Raw genomic sequence first — 21,013 nt, 5'->3', positions numbered from 1 at the left:
TCAACAGAGAGGTAAAACAACAATGTTCTCATGAAAACTGTTCTGGCTTTGTTGCTTATCATTTTGCAGTACCCACCAAAATGCATTTATGCTTTCCTCTTGAGCTCCTGTGAGAGGAGCTTGCAAATCCCAGAAAATGAGTCAACGTGGCAATCGAGTCTAGGAATTAAAGGTCTCAATGTCCTGGGCACCTAGAAAAGGGGTGGCAAACATCACTAAAATCTGAAGACTAAATACCATATATGTATTACTCACCTAGGAACAGATAATCCACATTTCTGAGCAACCGCTGGCCCATGTGCAAAAATGTGACTTCAGGGTAGAAGCAGGCTAGGGTTTGTCATCCATGACAACCAACCCTAAAGAAGTTTTGAATTCACATTGAAGATAAACTGGATCCACTACGGCCCTTTCAAAAGCAGAAAGTGCAAGTGCTTGGCAGAGGTAGGATTATAGGCTCTAAATTCCCAACAATAGAAGTCTTGTTTGCCCAGATGGGCTTATCCCACTAATCAGACTGTAGTCTGTGGACATAGGAGAAATTGTAGCTTTGTGCTCCCTAAGGAAAAGCGATGCCCCTTAAGGTAAAAGAGAAATCATTCATTTATTACATCCCAGCCTTTTCCCAAGTTGCTCTCCTCAAAGACCTCTGGCTTAGCCTCACAAACCTGTGAAGACTATGCTGAGTAATTGGGCCAAGTAAGCATAATGGCTGACTGGGGATTTGAACCCAGATCTCCTCCAGTCTGACATTCTGACCACTACACCATGCTAGCTTTCATACCGGCCTTTACTCAGGAACTTTCCACCATCACCCATGTATAACTAATGGAGAATCTCTAGTCCAGCTACAAAGTATGATTTAGGAAGGGGGAAACCCTCTAAGCTGAAGAGAGAACAGGAAACCTAGAGACTTCCCCCACGATAGACTTATCTAAAGCAAGTGGGAGGTGAAGATAAAGACAGATAAGTGTAAATCAATTTCCTTACTGTCAGACAGAGTCTATGACACAGCAGCAGGCTTGCTGTGGTTTGATTGAGTAATATAGGGTTCAGACCAGTTCAGATCACTCCGTCATTACTTATAGATTTACAGTGACTTTTAAGCAGGCTCATACTTCTTTGCCACTTAGAAGTTACTACTAGTATCCCAAGGTTGCAAACCGCTTTGAGATTTGCTTTCCTCTTAAAAATATAAAGCAGTATAGAAATGAAATGGATAATAAGAATTGCACACACACCAAGGAATAATATCGATGTATTTTAGAATTTTTTTACAAACATTATTTGATTAAAACACAAAATGAGTGAGAAATGGATTACATAGTAATAGAGTTGACTTTAGTCCTTTGGTGACATGCCATGTTTAAATGCTGGGTTCTGATACTTCATTAAAAAGAGAGCCCATCCAGTGTTGTGCAATCACAGCTGAAGCATGCCTTGCTTCCTAGCCACACAGAATCTACTGCCCCATATTAATTGTGGTATTCTGCTGTAGGAAATGAGATTGCCTGTCAGCAAGAGCAAAACAGTGGCAGAATCAGTTATGTTAGAGACCAATTAAGACAAGACACCTTTTCTACTATCCAAATGGAAGGAAATTGGCAGAGTGTCACTCCCATAACTCATGAACATACAAGGGAGCTTTTCTTCAATTAGCTGTAAAATCAGTATGGATCTTATTAATGCAAACTTTGCCATTTGCTCATGTATATTACTATTATTTCTCGTAGCTTATGACCATCCTGTATTATGGTGGAGAATCTGAAGAGGCAAGCACCATTGTGAGCATTTTAAAATTATATTTAAACACCCCAGAACTCAAATTCACCAGGCAGCAAATAGGCACTTTCTTCCCTTTTCAACTCCATATCTGTGCTTTCTCTAACCATTAATTCAGTCACATGCGGCAAAACTGGCCACTTACAAAGGCACAGAGCAGAGGCAGGCAATGCTGCTGCGTCCCAATTGTCAGCCCACTAGTCAGGGAAGATGGGAAGATGTAACATCTGCAGGGTACCACCCCTGCCCCCGAGCCAGAAGAATTCTAGTATTTTTAAAAACAATACCACAAATACTTTAAAAAATACTGACCACTAGTTTCAGTTAATCAATTACCGTAGGTGTTCATCAGGGCACATAATAATAACAACAATAATAATTATTCTGAAGGTGGAAGAATGCTTTATCTCTAGAGATTGCAAAGTTAGTCTAGTGAAGGAATATCATCTGCAGCAACTGGACTCAGATTAACAATGGGTGTAAAACTGGCCAATATCTTATTCACTGCTGCTTTTTCGCTGGCTAATATGCAGAAAGCTCAGCCAGAAATGACACTTAATCTTCAGGCTTCTGCAGACACAACCTTTACATGGTAAATGCAAGTGAAGGGAGACTTCCTAAAGTGGTACAAGGCCTGCCACTTTTATCTGGCAGTACTCCCATGTTCAACATCCTGAACAGCTACAAGATGAGCAGAAAATCAACAAATACTGCCCCCTCCATCAATGTACCTGTTACATTTATACATGCCATGCAAAAAGAAAGGGACATAGGAACTCTGGCCGTAAAAACAAAGGAAATGGACTTAAACAATGTACCACTTTATTGCTTAAGTGATACCAGCCCTTAAGAAAGGGAGTTCTGTGATGTCTTAAGGCCTAGACCTGATTAACAGTTTACCTAGATGCAAGACATATTAACACCCTCTCAGAATACTGCACATCTCTGAAACGATACATCATCATCATCATCATATTAGGCAAGAGAAAAGCTATTTTAGGAAATAGGTGTCCACCATCTCGCTATTTGTGATTGCACAGTGATTTCTCCAACTTAGAGCTTGTACAGTAAAATGGCAACGTAATAAAACCACCAATAAAGGACTTACGGTCCTGTACTCCATTTCTACTGCAGTCTGGCCCCCGCTTAGGAAGAATTTATAAATGCAATAACCACAACATCTAGCAATGACATGTATGTATCAAACAACTACCACAGACAGCACTTTTGTACAAATTTCCATCATATCAAGCAAGAACACTTCAGAATCAAGGCAGTTCACACATTCAATTGCAAAACAGGAACAAGACATGAGAACCAGGATCAAATATTATGGCTTTCAAATAAATAGTGGTTATCTAGTCAATCAGCTCTTTTCCCAGCAAATATTCATTTGAACAGAGAATTATGGGGCACATAGGCTCATGAAAAATCCAGTTCCAAAGTTCGTAAGGCTGAATACACAACAGCAATTTACTTCTTTATCCAAGCAGCATCAAACTGTGTGGCTAAATCCCTTTGTGTTCCCCTTTTGTTCCCCTAGCTCTTTACCTGTAGCTTAACTGCACAGCAGTCACCCGGAAAGAGCTTTCAAAGTATATAATCTTGATGAAGTGTGTTTCCCCCTGGTTCATTTTTCACAGATCAAAAATAAAGAGTCTGTGCCTGACAAAGGTGTTGAACGAATTAAAAAAAAGAGAGAGAAGTGCATAGAAAGCTGGGGCAGTTCAATCTTCTCTACATAGCCCTCACAGAGCCATGATTTATGACCGGCATTGGAGTAAATGTTAGTTTTAATATCCACGGCTGTTAACTGGGCCTGGTGAGAGGCACCAATGGCTTCCAGCATTGTCAAGGAGAGTTAAATGAAATGTATTTAACACTGGAGGATGGCGAATGACTGCTGGAGTTCCCCACAGGTCTTAAAGATCAATGTGTATTTCAGTCAACGGTGCAGAGACGTCCTTGTGCATTACTGGGGAGGTGATATAGCTCAATGGCAGAACACATGCTCTGCATGTAGAAGGTTCCACATTCAATCCCCTGAAAGTCCTATTAAGAAGGATCAGTGAACAGAGCAGGGAAGGAGGACACTGGAAACCCACTGCAGGTCAAGAGCAGGCAGACCAAGGGTCTGAGGCAGGTTCAAGATGGGACAGCTAGGAACTTTGCAGGGTAAGTTTAAGGCCTGTCCTGCCTTTGCAAATAGGCACTTGGTTATTCAAGATCTCTTACTAGAAAGAAAGCCAAGGGCTAGAGGTCAAAATAAGTGCAATAAGTTGGTGTGCTATAGAAATATTTTAGATATACAGTGCAGGGGCATGCTGCTAGCATTTCCGTCCAAAAATGGTGGAGAGTCAGGCTTTTCAGAACAGTATGATCACAATTTTCTCCAGCTTTCCTTCCAGAAACAGGTATATGGTCCTTTCAAAGTATTCGGTCTCTACAGTTTCACAAACCAGTTCCTCTGTTTGAACCTATCCGAGAAAGAGGGGGTGGGGTGGGGAAATCCACCACCAACAGAGGAGACTTTCTTTGCTTGCTCAGCTGAGCAAAGAGGTAGATGTTCAGAGACATTCTCTTCCGGTGCCGACAGAAAAGAATTAGAACTGGCACCAGGGTACTGGTGAAATGCAACAGTGGACTTAAGATTCACCCTCTAGCTGCACGTTGGCCAGATGTTTTTGACAGCTGAAACAAAGAGATACATCGTGTTAGTTTTGCTCCACTACATGCTCTATAACAGAAACAGGGCAAAGTTTAAGACTGCCAAAGCAGAGTCCCAGGAGAACTCCACATGCAGCATTAATTTCCAGTGAATAAAACCTACAAAAACCAAGAAAGCTGTAGAGTTTGCCCAGGATAATGACGCTAGAGCAGAGGGAACAGGCTGTAGGCATTTTATCCCTATCAGATAAGGGATTGGTAGATTTTTACGTTATTTAAACTTCTATTTTTAAAAGAGGCTATAGAGACCTGACACCTATTACATGAACTTTAGCATTAGGAAGCTACAGCCCCTATGTCAGAGGTTTCCAAAGATTTTTGCCAAGCCCTTTTTGTCTATTTGAGCTTTGTAGGAGCCTGCTTTAAAGATGCAAACTGACAAGTCCTTCTTATGAGGCATTCCTCTGCATTTTCTCCAGTTTGCCACTCAGCTTTCTGACTCTCGCTGTCTCCTACGCCTACTTTGCAAAACTTGTTTGTATCACTCTCCTTCAAAATAAGAGATTTCTTCAAAAACACTGTGCCCTCATATTTCTCAATCACTTCTTTAGCAGAAACTGCCACCCACCTGATCACATCACAAGGCACGAGAGTCCCATGCAGCCTTGATTCCCATCTTCACTGCTGTTGAGTCTTTTCATCCGATATTGGCGGATCTCCCTCACCAGTGTGTAAAAGGCATCTTCAACACCCTGAACGGGAAAGATACTCTGGTCAGAAACAAGTGCTTCTGAGCCTAGGAGATGTCTTCTTTGTTGCCCCTTCTCCACACATCCCTCTTGAAAGGTTTCATGTCAAATTTACCGAGCGAGGGACTGCATTATAGTCGTCGGCAGAATCAATGCAAGGAATAGGGGAACCTTACCCCCTCACTCTCCCTTATATACACCCACCCCCATTCACACATAAAAACATACATACACCTCAACCCCCACCATTCATTCATTCACATTCACTAATGAACAACAGCAGCCATTGGAATTGAAAATAAAATACTGAAGCTGAGGTTGAGGAGGTGATTTTTGTGGGTATTACACAGCACATGGGGGGAGGGTTAATCCTTCCCTCCCTAACTGTAATGACCATGAAGATTGCCCACCCCTACCTGTGTGGCAAATAGGCTTAAAAAGAGCTTCTTATTTTGAGCCAACATGAGGGTGCTGTTGTTATTTTTGAAACCTATTTGCCACACCCAAAAGGGGTGTGTGTGTGCCACACGTGCCAGGGAAGTCTAACCCTTTCCTCCCAAGCCACAAACGTGCCCACAAGACATCAATCAGGTAGGCTTGGAAAAAAGCCTCCTATTGACATTAATTAGAATGTTTCAGGCCTGATTGCTGCATGCATGGCATTTGGGGCAGTGGAGAGGGGAGAAAAGGGTTAACCCCAGCTGTGATTCCCCCCAGAAAGAGTCATCCCTACATGACAAGGCAAAGGTAAAGGGACCCCTGACCATTAGGTCCAGTCGTGGCCGACTCTGGGGTTGCGGCGCTCATCTCGCTCTATGGGCCAAGGGAGCCGGTGTACAGCTTCCAGGTCATGTGGCCAGCATGACTAAGCTGCTTCTGGCGAACCAAAGCAGCGCACGGAAATGCCGTTTACCTTCCCGCCGGAGCGGTACATATTTATCTACTTGCACTTTGACGTGCTTTCGAACTGCTAGGTGGGCAGGAGCAGGGACTGAGTAACGGGAGCTCACCCCGTCGCGGGGATTCAAACCGCTGACCTTCTGATCAGCAAGTCCTAGGCTCTGTGGTTTAACCCACAGCGCCACCCGCGTCCCTACATGACAAATAGGGTTTAAAAAAAGCTTCCACTTTCATCAGTGGAACCTTACTCCTCACATTCAGGAAGTGTGCTTGTTTTTTTGTGTGTTTTTTTTAAGGTTCCAAGTTTATGCAGCCTATAGAATAGTACTCCTACCAACAAGCTCCAACCCTCTGCCTGCCAAGTGCTGGCTTCTCAATCAGTGTACCAGAACAGTGCTGGCAGTTCTCAAGAGAGCAAAGCAGAAGCACAAGAATCCATTACCTGTCTCGTTTTGGCAGATGTTTCAATGAAGGGAATCCCATAGCTCTTGGCTACTTCATGAGCTTGTTTGGTATCTACTGTCCGTGTTGGCAAGTCGCATTTGTTTCCCACTAACACCATTGGTACGTCTTCAGAATCTTTCACTCTTTTAATCTGCTCTCTGGAGAAATGGGTGGGAAGAGATCACAGCCTCTACGTTTCAATTTTACATGCTGTTAAAATTGTCATTGCTCCCAAAACACGGCAGCTGCACCTGGCTGCTTCTCTTCTGACTTCAGATAATGAAAAATCCTGCAGTTCAGAGCAATGGCATAAGGTGCTCTTATGATATCACATGATTGCATAATTTCATATAAGCTGTCCTTCTGAATTAAAAGTGGGATAGAAATCAAATCAGCATACCATTAACTATATGAACCAAGTAATGAGAACAGAAAGGTGCTCCAACCATCCTTTTATTAACCTGAGTATGATCCTCTCCATCCCTTCCTATGCCAGGGCAGCTATCACAATGGTCCCCTATTTCTCCAGAACTATTTTGAATATTTGATTAGGTAATGGTATTTGATTGATTAATGAGCAAACACCTGTTGAACAGCATATTCAGCTGTACATAAACTCCTGAGCTTCGGAATGCGCAGTTTGATTTCAAACCACACAGGCAAATGAAAATGCTTTACCAGATAGCAGCTGACTGACAGGTGGGCAGCCCTCACCTAATTGTCAAAACAGTCTATGGGGGTTGGAGGAGGTCAGGATCTGACCTGCTGGCAGGACCCAGTTACCACCTCTGTTCTAGACATGACTACCAACCACTTTAGCAATACAGTCTATTCAAGGGCCACGGTGGATTTTGACCCAGCACTAGTACGCAGCTGTGCCTTTCCCACCTCCTTCCTGCAAACACAGCTTACCTGTAAAGATTGATATCTGCAAATGATTTGCTGTTGTTGATGGCGAACACACATAGAAAGCCTTCCCCTGTTCTCATGTACTGATCTCTCATGGCGCTATACTCTTCTTGCCCTGCTGTGTCCAGGATATCTAACAAACAGGTCTCTCCATCAATAACTACCTGTTTACGGTAAGAGTCCTGTGGGAAAGAAGTATAGTTTCAGGACTAAGCATGATCTGATCCACCAAATCCTGTTTGCCACACACTTCAACACACTGTGATGATCCACAGTTTCGAAATCAGCCCTTCTCCAATCTTTACTGTATTTGGTGATTTAAAGGATGACGTGCTTCCAGAAGCATGAGCTGTTGGGGGATTCCACACATGCCTGTTTACAAGCTATTTGTTCATTCAACTGAAGAACCTCACGATCTCTTTTCAAACAAGAAAATACATCAGTTGAGATTTTGAAAACATGGGAGTTTCTGGTAAAGTTCCAGAAACCAAACTTAGAACAAGGGAGGAATCTGTGTCCCAGTTCTGGGAGAGCTCTGTCCCTCATCCTTTTAATCCTACAGCAACCTCTGCCCCCAATTTCTCCCAATTATTTGCCAAATAATTCCCAAAACTCAAATATTTTAATTTGGCTACACATACTGGGTGGTGTCTGGCTAAATCATACTCAGAGTAGATCCATTGGAACCAGTGGGTTTATGTTAGCATAACTACAGTAATTTAATCTCACTGATTTCAATGATTTAAAAAGATACCACTAATTAACAGTTAAGCAGATCTGAAAAAATATCAATACTTTTGCAAAAAAGTTCTGAGCTTCCTGATATTATAAGGATAAATGAACCCATATTTTCTGTCCACTTTTCTAAAGACGGGATAAGTTTACTGAGTGTGACTCTGGGTTTCTAACACTTAGCACTGACGACAGTATGCTGCACCTCTTGTATGCTGGTAGCACAGCAAACACAAGAAACATAGGTTCATATCACACACACACAGTCAATAAGGTCCCAAGGCTGAAAATGCCTGCAGGAGCTCACCTCTATAGTGGGATCATATTCATCTACAAAGTGATTCTGGATGAGCTGGATGGTTAGGGCACTTTTCCCAACACCACCAGCTCCTACCACCACCAGCTTGTATTCAGTCATCGCCCTCCTCAGGGACCTGTTGGCAGGACAGATACATTAGCAGAGCCAAGATCTCCAAGGGAATGTCTTTCAGAAACACATAGCAAATGCAGAGACAGAATAAAAATTCTGAACACCCAACATGTTTGGTAATGTAGTAGCCAGCAAGAGGGCTTTACCACAGGCTGAAAGGCAGATGATAAATTAAACAAAACAAGGCCAAACTCAGTCTGAGAATTCATGGATGATTGATCTGGACCCAACCCCAACCCCCCAATACAGGCTCAGCAGTGTAAGATCTTAGACCTGGGCTGCAATATTGTACACATTTACCTGAGAGAAAGTTCTGTAGAGTTTACTTTTGAGTAGGCACGCACAGGATTGCATTATTAGCCTAGGTAGCCACTGGCTCAAATCCATTCTCTTCCACAGGAGTGGAGAAGCTTGGTCAGCCTCTGGCCACATTCCCTTCATGGCAACCTGTTTGGGGCCACATGCCAGTAGTGAGCATGGACAGAACATTAGTGGGGGGAGCAACTGTAGATATATGTTTGTACTGTAAGTTACACATCCCTCTCTTAACTCCAGCCAGGCAAACAAGAAATGTTATCAGAAGTCAAAGGCGCATTCCAGACAGGCAAAAATATTTAAGGAGGGGTGTGGCTCGGGAGTCTGTGTGGCCTAGGAAGAGTCTTGTGGGCCAGGTAGAGAGGCCTGGAGAGACACATATGGCCCCTGGGCCCGAGGGTCCCCTTATTATCACAACACTGTGAAGTAGTTTAGGTTGAACAGCAGCTTGCACAAGGCCATTAAGGAACTTTTACAGCAGAAAGAAAGTTACTGGGTGGTGCTGGGCAAGCTACTGCTCAACCTAAACTGATGTGAGAATAAGATGAAAAATATGTAAATGATTTCTGAATAGGAAACTGGAGACCATCTTGAGATGGATGACGATAACCCAGCTGAAACTCAATTCAGATAAGATAGAGCTGCTCTGAATGGGGAATCTGACTGATCTGGATAGAGAAGACAACTGGCCTCAGACTGTATTGCATTTCCTGAAGTGTGACATCAAAATTTGTAGTTTGAAGTGCAGCTGACATCTGTGGTTAGCAGATTTGTATGGCCTCAACATTATGTTGTCCTTAAAAACTTATCTTTTGGTCCATTTTTTCTTAAAGGTTGCTCTTTTAGAATTGGTAATTTTGGTGCAGAGAGTTCTGTCTATTAGCAATTTATACTGATGTTTTAAAACTGTTTTTAACTAGCTTAGGTTTTTAAATGACTGCAAATACTGCTGCTGTTATATTTTGTATATGTACGGTTTTATGCAATCTGCACTGGATGGCTTTGCACAGAAGGCTAGCATACAAATGATTTTATAAACAGAAATGTTGTTTCAATACAGAGCATACAGTGAATAGATTTAGGCGTGTCTCGTGTCAAAATGTAAACATTTCAGAACACAAACTTGTGGCAGAGGAAGCTATCAAGCCACAATGGCTATATTCCACCTCCACTGACAGCAATCGGTGCACCTCCAAATACAGTGGTACCTCGGGTTAAGTACTTAATTCGTTCCGGAGGTCCGTTCTTAACCTGAAACTGTTCTTAACCTGAAGCACCACTTTAGCTAATGGGGCCTCCCGCTGCTGCCGCGCCACGGGAGCACAATTTCTGTTCTCATCCTGAAGCAAAGTTCTTAACCCGAGGTAATATTTCTGGGTTAGTGGAGTCTGTAACCTGAAGCGTATGTAACCCGAGGTATCACCGTACCAGCGGCTGGGGATCACAGGTGGGCAGAGTGCTGTTGCACCCGTGTCCTGCTTTCGGGCTTCCCACAAGCACCTGTCCCGCCACTGTGGGTACAGGATGTTAAGACTACTAGATGGACCACTGGCCTGGATCCATCATCAGGGCTCTTCTTACGTTCACTCGCGTCTAGCCTGCGACTGCCAACGTCTGATGTCCAGAGGGGGGCAAAGGCGAGCCCCGCTTGGCAGCCCCAACACCCCATCTCTCTGCACGCCTTGGGACCACCAAGGGCAGCCGGGCAGCCCCCGGAGGATCCTTCCCCATACGAGAAGGGCAGCGAAAGGGGGTCGCCCACTAAGCCCTCAGGCTGCCGGCCCCCAAACAGATAGAGCCGCTGAGATAGAGCCCCCAGCAGCCCGCATGGAGGTCCAGGGGAGAAGCGGCTCCAGCGGAAGGGACGGGCACACCCAACCCGGGCAGCGAACCAAGAGCCGCCCAAGGCAGCTTCTCCCGGCACCAGGCGGAGAAAAACAGCGCCGCACCTTCCCGACCAGCCCCTCAGCCCGAAGGGGAGACGGGGCTGCCCTGCCTCCCCCTTTCCTCGTTACGACTCGCCTCTCACCTCACTTCCAGGCTCCGCAGCCGCCAGAACGCCCTTCCCAAAATCGGTCCTTCCGACCCGCCGTACAAATGACGTCATCCCCCGGCACCGGAAGTATTCGGAGACCTCGCTCGCTTGGGCGGGGCTAACCGAAAGCAAGGGCTCCGCGGGGAGCGCTGGGCGGCTGGATGTTGTTGTCCTTTTGCCGGGCGAGAGCAGGTGGGAGGAGGGCTCGCGGGACGGCGCTGCCCACCCCAGTTGCGGCAAGTAGGAAGGAAGGACGGCGCCGGATTCGTTTTTGGCAGGAGTCCGAAGCCAAACGCAATGCCCGCTGCAGCCCCCGGGAGTTGATGGAAGTCGCTTTCTTCAGGACCACAGCAGTGGCTTATGGAGCCAGGTGGCGCTGAATTGTAGCCCTCCGTCTGCTGTTGGACTACACGGATCCGGAGTGGGGTCCCTAAGATGGTTGGATGGCGCCTTGTACGCCGCCGCCCCCTGCACCAGCTTAGCTGCAGCTGCTACAGCCAAGCTGGTCCCAAGCATATTGCTTTGCTTTCCTAGGGAAACTCAGCCAGATGGGTGGGGTATCATCATCATCATCATCATCCTCCTCCTTTGGGCTGCATCAGCAAAACTGGGAGGGTGGCCTTGTCGTCTGGGCAGCCCAAGACCTCCATACACAGGGCTTGCACCCTGGGGAGGTCACTTTGCAGCGGTTGGACTTCACCCCTGGGGCACACTATTCTCGAGGCAGATGGAGGCCAACATCATCATCCCTGCCCATCAGGCACACTTGTGTGTCCATTGTAGCCGCTGCTACATATTCTCACAATGATCTCATGCTGCCTTTTTAAAGTGGTCATGGCAGGGGATTGAATGCAGGACCTTGCACATGTTATCACTTACAGAGCACGGGTCCCACTGGAGTGTGAATGAAAAGAATTGAACTTTTCAAAATTCCTTCTCACTAGAAGATAGTGTGCTTTTGTGAAAATGTGCTTTTTGCATGGTGTCCCACCCTCGCTCTTCTTCCCTTTTCTCACTATGTGAACGGACCAGTGCTACAGTTCTTTCCCCGTCACCTCTGAATCCAGCTAGACTTGGCTTCTACTCAAGCCTCTTAAGATAGGAGAGGGGGAGATAATATACTGAAAACACATGTTTTACACCCAACACCCACCCTATAATGGCCAATAGGTACTTCATGACACTTGTAAAATCACAGTGGGCACCCAGTGATACCATTATAGCAAAAATAGTATATATGTCTAACATAAGCAAGTGTTTTATGAAATCATAGAGATAGTGAATAAAGAGAACCTTTATCCACAAACACTTGAAATCAGTTGCATAATGAAGCTGAAATTCATTAGATTCAGGATAGCCAAAATAAAGTTACTTTCTTACAATATAATTAACAAGATCCTATGTAAACTACTTTGAGGGTTGTTTTTTACAATCAAACAGTGTATAAATTTTATTAAATAAATAAAACATCAATTCAAAACTGTTCAGAGAAAGTAATAGCAGCTGCATTGTGTACACACATGCACAAGAGCAGGAGTGTTATTGATTTCTTGTTCTTGTGCCTTCTGGAAACATCTAGTTGGCAACATGCTAGACATGTTGACCAACTTTAGAGTGTGATCGGTTTTTACCAAAGCACTTATACTTTGTATAAACAAATAGCTGCATATATACTACACACTGAGAATAACTACTGTCAGAATCTGTCTATGAACTCATTTATCAGTCTGATAATTTCATTGCAGAAAGGATTTATGGGTAGTAGAAAATTACCGTATTTTTCACCCCATAGGACGCACTTTTTCCCCTCCAAAAATGAAGGGGAAATGTGTGTGCATCCTATGGGGCGAATGCAGGCTTTCGCTGAAGCCTGGAGAGCGAGAGGCATCGGTGCGCACTGACCCCTCTCGCTCTCCAGCCTTCAGGAAGCTATCCACAAGCCTTGCAAGCCCGGCAGGAGTTCCCGCGGGCTCACAAGGCTTGCGGGCAGCAGCCTGCAGCCCCGGCAAGTGTCCGCAAGCCTTGCGCGCCTGGTAGGAGGTCCCGCCGAGCGCGCGAGGCTTGGGGCGGCAGCTTGTCGCCCGAAGCACGGGGAGCCCTCCGGAGGGTGGCTGTCCGCAAGCCTTGCGCGCCTGGCGGGAGGTCCCGCCGAGTGCGCGAGGCTTGGGGTGGCAGCCTGTCGCCCGAAGCACGGGGAGACCTCCGGAGGGCTCCCCGTGCTTCGGGCGAGTGTCCGCAATCCATTTGCAGGCCAGATCTAGTTGGGGCCTAGCGGCGGACCAGGAATACGCACAGCCCTAGGACACATGCAAAAGAAATGACTGCATTGAGGTGGTGTGTAAAGTTTCTATTGCAATTGCATGACAAGCTTAATAATTTGCCTGCAAATTATTGGGGTGGGGAATGCAAACACACAGTTGTGTCAAAGTTTCAGCATACCAGTGAAAAAGGTTTCCTGGCAAATTTTAATCGGAATATGTGCCCTAAATTAACGACAACAAATCTGAGGTGTTTGAATATAGTGAGTGTGTGTGTATGTATGTATGAAGAACATCTTTAATTTTACATGTTGCATAAATCTCAAGATTCTGTCTCATAGTCCAAAATGTTTGAACTGAAATCTTTGATACTAAAAAAAAAAAAGTGCAATCAGTGTGGTTTTAAGTGTTATCTTTTAAAAATCTTGAAATTATTCTAATTCTACTTAGACATGGCAATTTCAACTTCAGCTTCCCTGGTGTGACTGGTATGACATCCATTTCACTGTGGGATGTGTGGAAGAGACCCCCTGCCTGGGGAAAAAACCACTGTTCCTTGCCAACCTGTGCTCAGCATCTGACCTCATACCATCCAAGGACATGTGCTCTGTACCAGTGAAACCCTTACAACACTTCACTGAGCCAGATCATCCTTACAGGGGCTGGACAAAGTGTCTAGAATGGCCTGAGAATACAGAAGTTAGTCAACACTGATCTATACCACATGGAGTATATTTTGTGACTAGGAATAGTCTTAATGAAGGAGTTACAAGATTGAGGCAGTTTTTCAAAATCAGTAAAACTTTATTCTATTTCCATTCTTCGCCATTAACAGAAAAATTGGAGAAAGCAATGTTTGTTTTACAAAGATAATGCATCTCCCAGAGAAGAAAAACCCTAAATTGAGAATAGAGGTAACATGGGGAAAAAACACAGTACTGCCCTCTATTCAAAGAAAATAACTCCTGATCTTTTTGGTTAAAGTAATACTTAGACCAATCATTTAGTTTGCTCGCTTGATAAAGTGTGGCTGAGGAAGGGGAGGGAGGGGAGAGAAGGGGCCTGGAGGGAGGAAAAAAAAAAGCACACAGACATCAACTATTTCACCTTGATGAAAGTCTCAATACAGCTATGGAAAGCCTAAGTATTCTTTTACAGTACACTGGGTGCTGGCTGCAAAAAAAAAAAAAAAGTATTCACTTCAGGCACAACTTTTTAAATTTTTTATTCAGTAAAATAAACTGGGTTTAGAAGCTGCAGTGTTCTAAGCAGCAGCAAATTTGTGCATTGTTTTAAATATCTTTAAGTTATCACACTGATGGCACACCTTATCCTTATGAAATTCTGCACTGTGCATGCTAATTGAAGATAATTACAAAAACTATCAAGTCTACTCTGGAAGATACTTTCAATGTGATCTAGGAGATAACGTTGCTTGCTATATGGACTTTAGTTTAAATGAGACATACAAAACATTTTAACATTTGGCCATCAACTTAAGGAACTGGTTTGAGTGCTCATACAGGATTCTATATAAACAGTTGGTATATTCATCCTCATATGGTCCTCAAAACTAGAGCAGAATGAACAGGAACTTAACCTCTCCTGTCTTAAGAGAGAGTAAAGCAACTGAAAGCTAAGGCATTGTAACACCTTGGCAAGATGTGAATTAAGGAAATATATAGATAGATAGATATATGTATATCCTTTCAGTGCAGAATTTCATAAGGTCTACCAGAGTAGAACTGTCTATAATGTTTACTTAAAGAGGCAAAATAGATTTGCAGTTACCAGTTGCGTTAAATGCACCATTCAAAAAGCTTCTAACACGTGATACTATAAGGCGCCACCTTAGGTTCTCCAGGATGCAACTGTGCATATTTTAAAACTGTTTCATAAATTTATTTTTAAACATAACATGAGGAAGGTGTTAAAACTGGTGTAATAGCTCTTTAGAATTTGGAAGGGATGAATATGGGGATATTCAGTACCCTTCACCAGACCCCACCACTTGCTCCAACATAGTTATTTGCTTTGAGACCAGTTAGTCGATAACACCAGCTTGACGAATCTTTCTTTCTGCACCAAATCCCTGTAAATAGTGAAGTAACTGAATGAGTTTAAATTGGAACTTGAAATCATGAATAAGGAAAATAAAGAGAGCTGCAAGCAGTCACATATAATCAATATTGCTAGTGGGCATATTAGAAGGAAATCCTTTATTCATTTTCATAACATACTCTCCTCCACTGCCATCTGTCCACACCCAATCATGCCACATGCCCCCTTGATGCTATTCCACCTCTTGTGCTATCACTCCTTATTAACCTGTCTCTCTGTCTGTCTCTACCATGTTTAAACATCCTATTTTCTAAAAATAGAAACCTCCATTGACTCAACCTCAACTTCTAATTGCCAGCTGCTTGCTCCTTTTCCCCCTTTGCTGCAAATTCATGGGCATTGTTTATTCATGCAATTTTGCCTTCCTTCCTTCCCGTTCTATTCTTGACTCCACTGACTGCTTTTGCTAGAAATAACACATCATATTTTGCTACAAAACCTAAAGCTCTGTGAGGTGCCCTTGCGCTTTCCAACTAGATCCCTTTAGCACAGAGGAGTTTTTCCGCAATTTACACAACACTTAGTCCCCTCACCGACCTTGAAGACTACTCTACACAATATTCCCCAAATCTCTTCACTGGCATCCTTTTAAAAAAAAAAAATCAGCAGATGCTCCACATCTTTACCGTTAAAACTCTCCAGTTTTACCAAGTCTTTTTAGCCCTTGGTCTGCCAGTTACATCCCTGCTAATGACAGCAATTTCTTATAGAATCCTCTGCAATCTGACAGTCTCTCGGTCTTCTAAGATAACTTAAACATTTAGTACCTCTTCTCTCCCATCAAATCCCTCTTTTTTTAAAGGGTTTTTGGCTGACCCATTACCTTCATTCTTATATGTAAGTAAATCTTCTCACACATTCATGTATTCCTACCATTTTCTATCCTCCCTTTCGTTTATTTTGGAATTACACACACTAGAGAAGAGGCACTCTAAAATCTTGCACTGTGTTCCAGTTTATCATTTAAGTCCTTTGTACTTCCATGTTCAACTCACAGTCTCAGCAACCTAAGAAATCCAGCATTCTGTCTCAACTGCCTTTGAGTTCCTAAAGTATTTTTATGTCCTTCCATCTTTTGCTGATGATTAACATTTACTAGAATTCCTACCAATTAAAAGGAAGTTGCTTGGCTTCTTATCCAGTATGTCACAGAAGCAGAAATCCCAGTGTAATGACCACACATCAGGCAAATATCCTATAACATACCTTTGAATTATCCGGTCCCCTTGGCTGACGAAGAACAGTTAGACGAGGAGCGCTGGCATCATCCAAAGTAATGCTCTTTAAGCGATTAACAAGTCTATCAGGACGTGGAGCAGCTATGGCCTTAGCACCTTCACTGTTAATAGAAACAAACTAAATCATTAGGGGAAACATGTAGATGTGTATTTTAATGTTTTGTTATTTTTTTTTAAAAAAAGAGAGAAAAAGCCAACTTTCTACTATAACAGCATTCATGCTGGTTATTAGTATCTTTTTCCACACTGCCTGGAATAACTGTTTAATTTTGAAGGGGGATTCAGTGCAAGATATATGGACACCCTACAATGACAAATGTAGTTTTGATGTTGGATAAAATTCCATTATCAAAATGCATCCTAACAGGTAGATGCATTCCTAATCTGCAGTAATATTATGCTCATGGTAGTAATCATGGCATGCGTGAAAGTTTCACTGAGTTAAGACTGCAGCTTTAATAGATATGTGTGCTTCTGGACTGCCAGTATCTTTAGTACTCTGGCATGTAGACAATGCTCAACTATTATTCATCTGTATTTGCACATTTCCCATTAGACACCAGTACTGAACAGTCCCCTCACTAAGTAAGTTGTGGACCAATGCAGGGGGCTTCAAATTAGGTAAAGGGAATCCCTGAGAATGTTTCTCCCACCCTAAGACCCACATCTCTCCCAAATCTAGATAAAATCTCAGACTGTATGTGCAATCTGAGGATTCCAAGAGGCAAAGGAGGGGAGTGAGCATACACACAAAGTGAAAGAGAAGATAAGCTGTTTGGAATGCAAGTGAGCTTTCTACTGAGCCAACCCCCAGAAGTCATAAACCATGTGAAAACCTTTCATAAACTATGATTACAAAGTGGAAATATGTTAGAATTTGAAATGCCTATCTTGTTTCTGCACACATGCAAAGCAAAGCTAACAGTAATGGGAATGCAGGAAGCAAGAAAATATGAGAAAAACAGGATTACAAAAACATGAAGTACAACAAAAAAAGTGCAAGAAATCCACAGCATAAGTTGGAGACATGAAAGTGCCAAGAAAGGCACAATGAAAGAAATACTGCAGCTAATAAATGAAATACAATTTTGTGCTAAGAATGACAATTGGAATGGTAGAATAAGATCAAAATGTTTTGAAGTGGTTTCACTGATACTAATACTACAACCTTTAGGGTAAGTATAACTGTGCTTCAGCCTTAATGTTAAAAAAAACCCCACCAATGATAACTGAATTATAGGGTAAGAAAGAACCGAGAAGGAAAACAGTAATGAAACTATAGTGATTTTTGTGCACACAATGCAAGTACAGGGAGGGACCACTTAAGGCGTGCCCGACATATGACTGACTGTGCACGCATACATTGCGCTGAAGCCAGAAGTGACCCCAAAAGTCACAAAAAGGGGTGGAATGGGGTGTTTGAATTTTTAAAAAAGGTTTCAAATGCACATGAATTAACTTAAAACATACAGTGCCTTGGAACGTAACCCCCTTGTAAACTGGGAGTTGCCTGTAGAAGACTGTTCACAAAACCTGGCTTTCCCAAGCCTCCCCATGACTACAGCATATAGGGAGCTTTGCTGTCACAAGGCCCCACCCAATTTCTGGTTTTCCCATTGCTGCCCCAGACCTCTCCTGAGAGTCCCAATCCCCTGCACCTTTTTTGGAGGGGGGGGGGGATGAAGGAGGCTTAAATACAAAAAAAGAGGACAGGTAAGCCATGTTGCATGAGTTCACAACCCATTATGTTTCGCAGATCCAAAAAAATGGGAGAATAGGATGTTAAAGAGCTGATAGAACAAAATATATAAAGAGTAACTACTCAATGAATTAATACATTTAGGAAATGGTCCTTGCACAGTATCTGGAGTACTGATGATTTTTTTTTTTTAAGGTTTTGGAAATGAGTGGCACAGTAGTATTTCAAGCTTACAAATGTGTAAAATGAGTTCCTGAAAGGACCAGGTGAAGAAATAGAAAGTTTATTAAAGTTTATTAAACGTTTATTAACGAACAGAGGGGGAAACCCAAACAGATGTATGTTGAATGCTAAAGAAATCAGCTCATGAAAGACATCTTTGATGGGGCACTACTTAACTATCAGCTCTTGCCAACATGGCTGTGCTGGCAGAGGCTGATGACAGCTATCTAGTCCAAAACATCTGGAGTGCACAGAGTTGGGGAAGGCTGCTATAAATGAAGAGAATCAATGAATGGAGTATGTAGAACAATATGGTGCAAAGTAGGCCAATTTTCTCCTCCTCTTTCCCAATTTTTCCTTTTAAACCAACACTCTCAACATTAACTCATCCCATGTGGTACAAAGAAGGGAAAGAAGGGCCACTGAAAGGCCCCTTACACAAAGCTTAATAGATTTTCAATAATTTGTTCATCAGCAGCTACTTTCAAGATTCCAACTTGAGGCAGCTCAAGGATGTCTGCTAATTTCCTATCAAGAAATCAGATCAGGATTGCTTGGTTTCCCCCCTGCAAGAGAGTAAGGTAAATTAGTATCTTTTGCTTACCTAACACGCCACACATTACAGGCACTGCATTTCCCTGTGCGTTGATTGAGGATGACTGAAAACTCTACTTCGTCACCAGCCTGCAGTTCCACACCATCCTGAACTTCTTTCACGTGAAAAAAGAGCTTTTTGCTGTCACCCACTTCATAGTTTATGAAACCAAACTGAAAAAGGAATGGAAATTGTCTTCTCAATTGCACAACATGAGCAATCAAATTGTTTACAAGTAGGACTGAAATTTATTTAGAGACAGCACATAATTTAGACTATTTAGGGTGATACTCAAAGATAGTCATACTCAAAGTAGACCCACTGAAATAAATGGATTCTACTATCATCTTAAACGTTTCCTGACAAAAGGGGATTTTTTTGGAAAAACATTTTAGCCCCGCCCGATAAGATACTAAAAGAGAAAACGTTTGTAACAGGTCTTTCCATGGTCAATAATATTTTCATACTTCCTGGCTTCTGTCAAGATTCAAGAACTGTTATCTTGTCTTTTACACCCAAATGAAAGTTATAAATTCAGCTAATTCAACTGTTTGAAGGTAAAACTTGGGGCCTTCAAAATCTAGCTGGGTGCAAAAGAACAAGAATGCTATGTTAAATTCCAACAATTTCCTTCCAGTATTTAAACAGAGGAGGCCATAATGCAGAAAAATCACCCAAACAGCAAAGACATGGCTTGCATCTCAAGAAGTCCTCTCACCTGATCTTTCACACATTCCACGGTGGCTCTGCGGAAAGGTGTAATGTTACAAGCCATTGTTTGTCCATTTTGACCAAGGACACAAAGCTGGAACTTTACGGTTTCTCCTTTTTGCAGACAGTCCCCCTTGTTTGCCATACCAACAATTCCAAAAGGATAGACTTCACCTTTCATTTCTCCTGGAGAAGCAAGCATAACACAAAGACGTGTCATGGTTAAGAATTCTCAAGTAGCAGCTTCCATGTCATTTAGACATCACATTGTAACATGTAAGTCTCACTTCAACCAACTTTCCTAGAAAGATTTATTAGGGTACCAAACCAACTATGGAATTAGATCAGCATACTACTGGAAAGGCACACTACTCACCATCTTCCATGACTTCAATCATTCCCTGGTATTCAGTCTGGGTGGGATCTACACTCCTGAGAGGACGAATTACTTTACCCGTGTAAACAGCTGGATCAGCCTCATCTGTGATGCCATTCACTATAAAACAAGGTCATCCGCATTACAAGTGACAATCTTTCCCAAAGAACTTTATGGAGCTTAGCAGAGTCACCCTATATCAAGTAAAACCTGTCCTACCATGGCTAAAGGTATGGAAATCTAAAAGTGGCAGGTTTGCAAAATGCAGGGGGGGGGGGAATGGAATCTAGGTAGAATGTTAACCCTTAATACTTTTTTCCTAATATTTGCTATCTGGAAACACAGTAGTACATCACTAGATGTCATGGGAAAGCCTCTGAGAATACTGAAAACAGCAATTCATCCACATACTGTCAGTACTGGCTTTTCTTCATATGTTTGGGAAGGGCACAAAGTACACCTAACTATGCACTTCACGTTTTCCTTGTATATGGAACCTGATGGGATCACATTCCAATGTGCAACTCCCCACATACATTCTAAGATGTAACACTACATCTCTAGCACGGAAGTTTAAATAAGCTCACTGGGTAGCTACACTGTCAATTTTTCTACTGCAGTGTTTCCCAATATTGAGTAGTGCAATTCTTCAATTTGTGGCAATTATAGGGTAAAGTTGTTTAGTTCTATATCCTTGCTATTCAGTTTCCAATACAGAGTTCCGAAATATTTTATATCAGAATCCGCAACCCATATGAAGACAGTAAGGCTCCCACACTTCAGTCAAAATACCACATAGGAATGCAGAGCCAAACAACACTTTATAGCAA

General features: G+C 42.9%; 2 protein-coding genes across 9 annotated transcripts in view; both read right to left on the bottom strand.

The window, feature by feature from the left end:
• Positions 1–1,242: 1,242 nt before the first annotated feature.
• Positions 1,243–11,068, bottom strand: NRAS (NRAS proto-oncogene, GTPase). Its single transcript, XM_079980059.1, has 6 exons — positions 10,958–11,068; positions 8,491–8,617; positions 7,455–7,633; positions 6,541–6,700; positions 5,078–5,201; positions 1,243–4,473 (listed from the first exon to the last, which is right to left on the bottom strand). The coding sequence occupies exons 2-5, from the start codon at positions 8,599–8,601 to the stop codon at positions 5,082–5,084; spliced, it is 570 nt and encodes a 189-aa protein (XP_079836185.1). The 5' UTR covers positions 8,602–8,617; positions 10,958–11,068; the 3' UTR covers positions 1,243–4,473; positions 5,078–5,081.
• A 2,936-nt stretch (positions 11,069–14,004) lies between these two features.
• The window catches only part of CSDE1 (cold shock domain containing E1), a 30,019-nt gene continuing 23,010 nt past the window's right edge, over positions 14,005–21,013 (bottom strand). For all 8 annotated transcript variants that reach the window (XM_079979097.1, XM_079979098.1, XM_079979099.1 and 5 more), the window contains 5 exons: positions 20,184–20,303; positions 19,815–19,993; positions 19,106–19,269; positions 16,549–16,681; positions 14,005–15,313 (listed from right to left, as the gene is read on the bottom strand). In XM_079979097.1, coding sequence (XP_079835223.1) covers positions 15,266–15,313; positions 16,549–16,681; positions 19,106–19,269; positions 19,815–19,993; positions 20,184–20,303 — 644 coding nt within the window. In that variant the 3' untranslated portion in view covers positions 14,005–15,265. The remainder of the gene's footprint in view (positions 15,314–16,548; positions 16,682–19,105; positions 19,270–19,814; positions 19,994–20,183; positions 20,304–21,013) is intronic.

This window comes from Podarcis cretensis, assembly GCF_951804945.1.
Source record: "Podarcis cretensis genome assembly, chromosome: 6".
Taxonomy (NCBI): domain Eukaryota; kingdom Metazoa; phylum Chordata; class Lepidosauria; order Squamata; family Lacertidae; genus Podarcis; species Podarcis cretensis.
Note: the sequence above shows the minus strand (reverse complement) of the source record. Positions and strands in the feature narration are given on the sequence as shown.

Excerpts from the sequence above, each read along its gene's own strand:
- NRAS (XM_079980059.1), bottom strand. The coding sequence starts at position 8,601 with ATGACTGAATACAAGCTGGTGGTGGTAGGAGCTGGTGGTGTTGGGAAA. Across the intron at positions 7,634-8,490 it reads AATATGATCCCACTATAGAG|GACTCTTACCGTAAACAGGT; the intron begins GTGAGCTCCTGC and ends TCTTTCCCACAG. Across the intron at positions 5,202-6,540 it reads CATCTGCCAAAACGAGACAG|GGTGTTGAAGATGCCTTTTA; the intron begins GTAATGGATTCT and ends TTTCCCGTTCAG.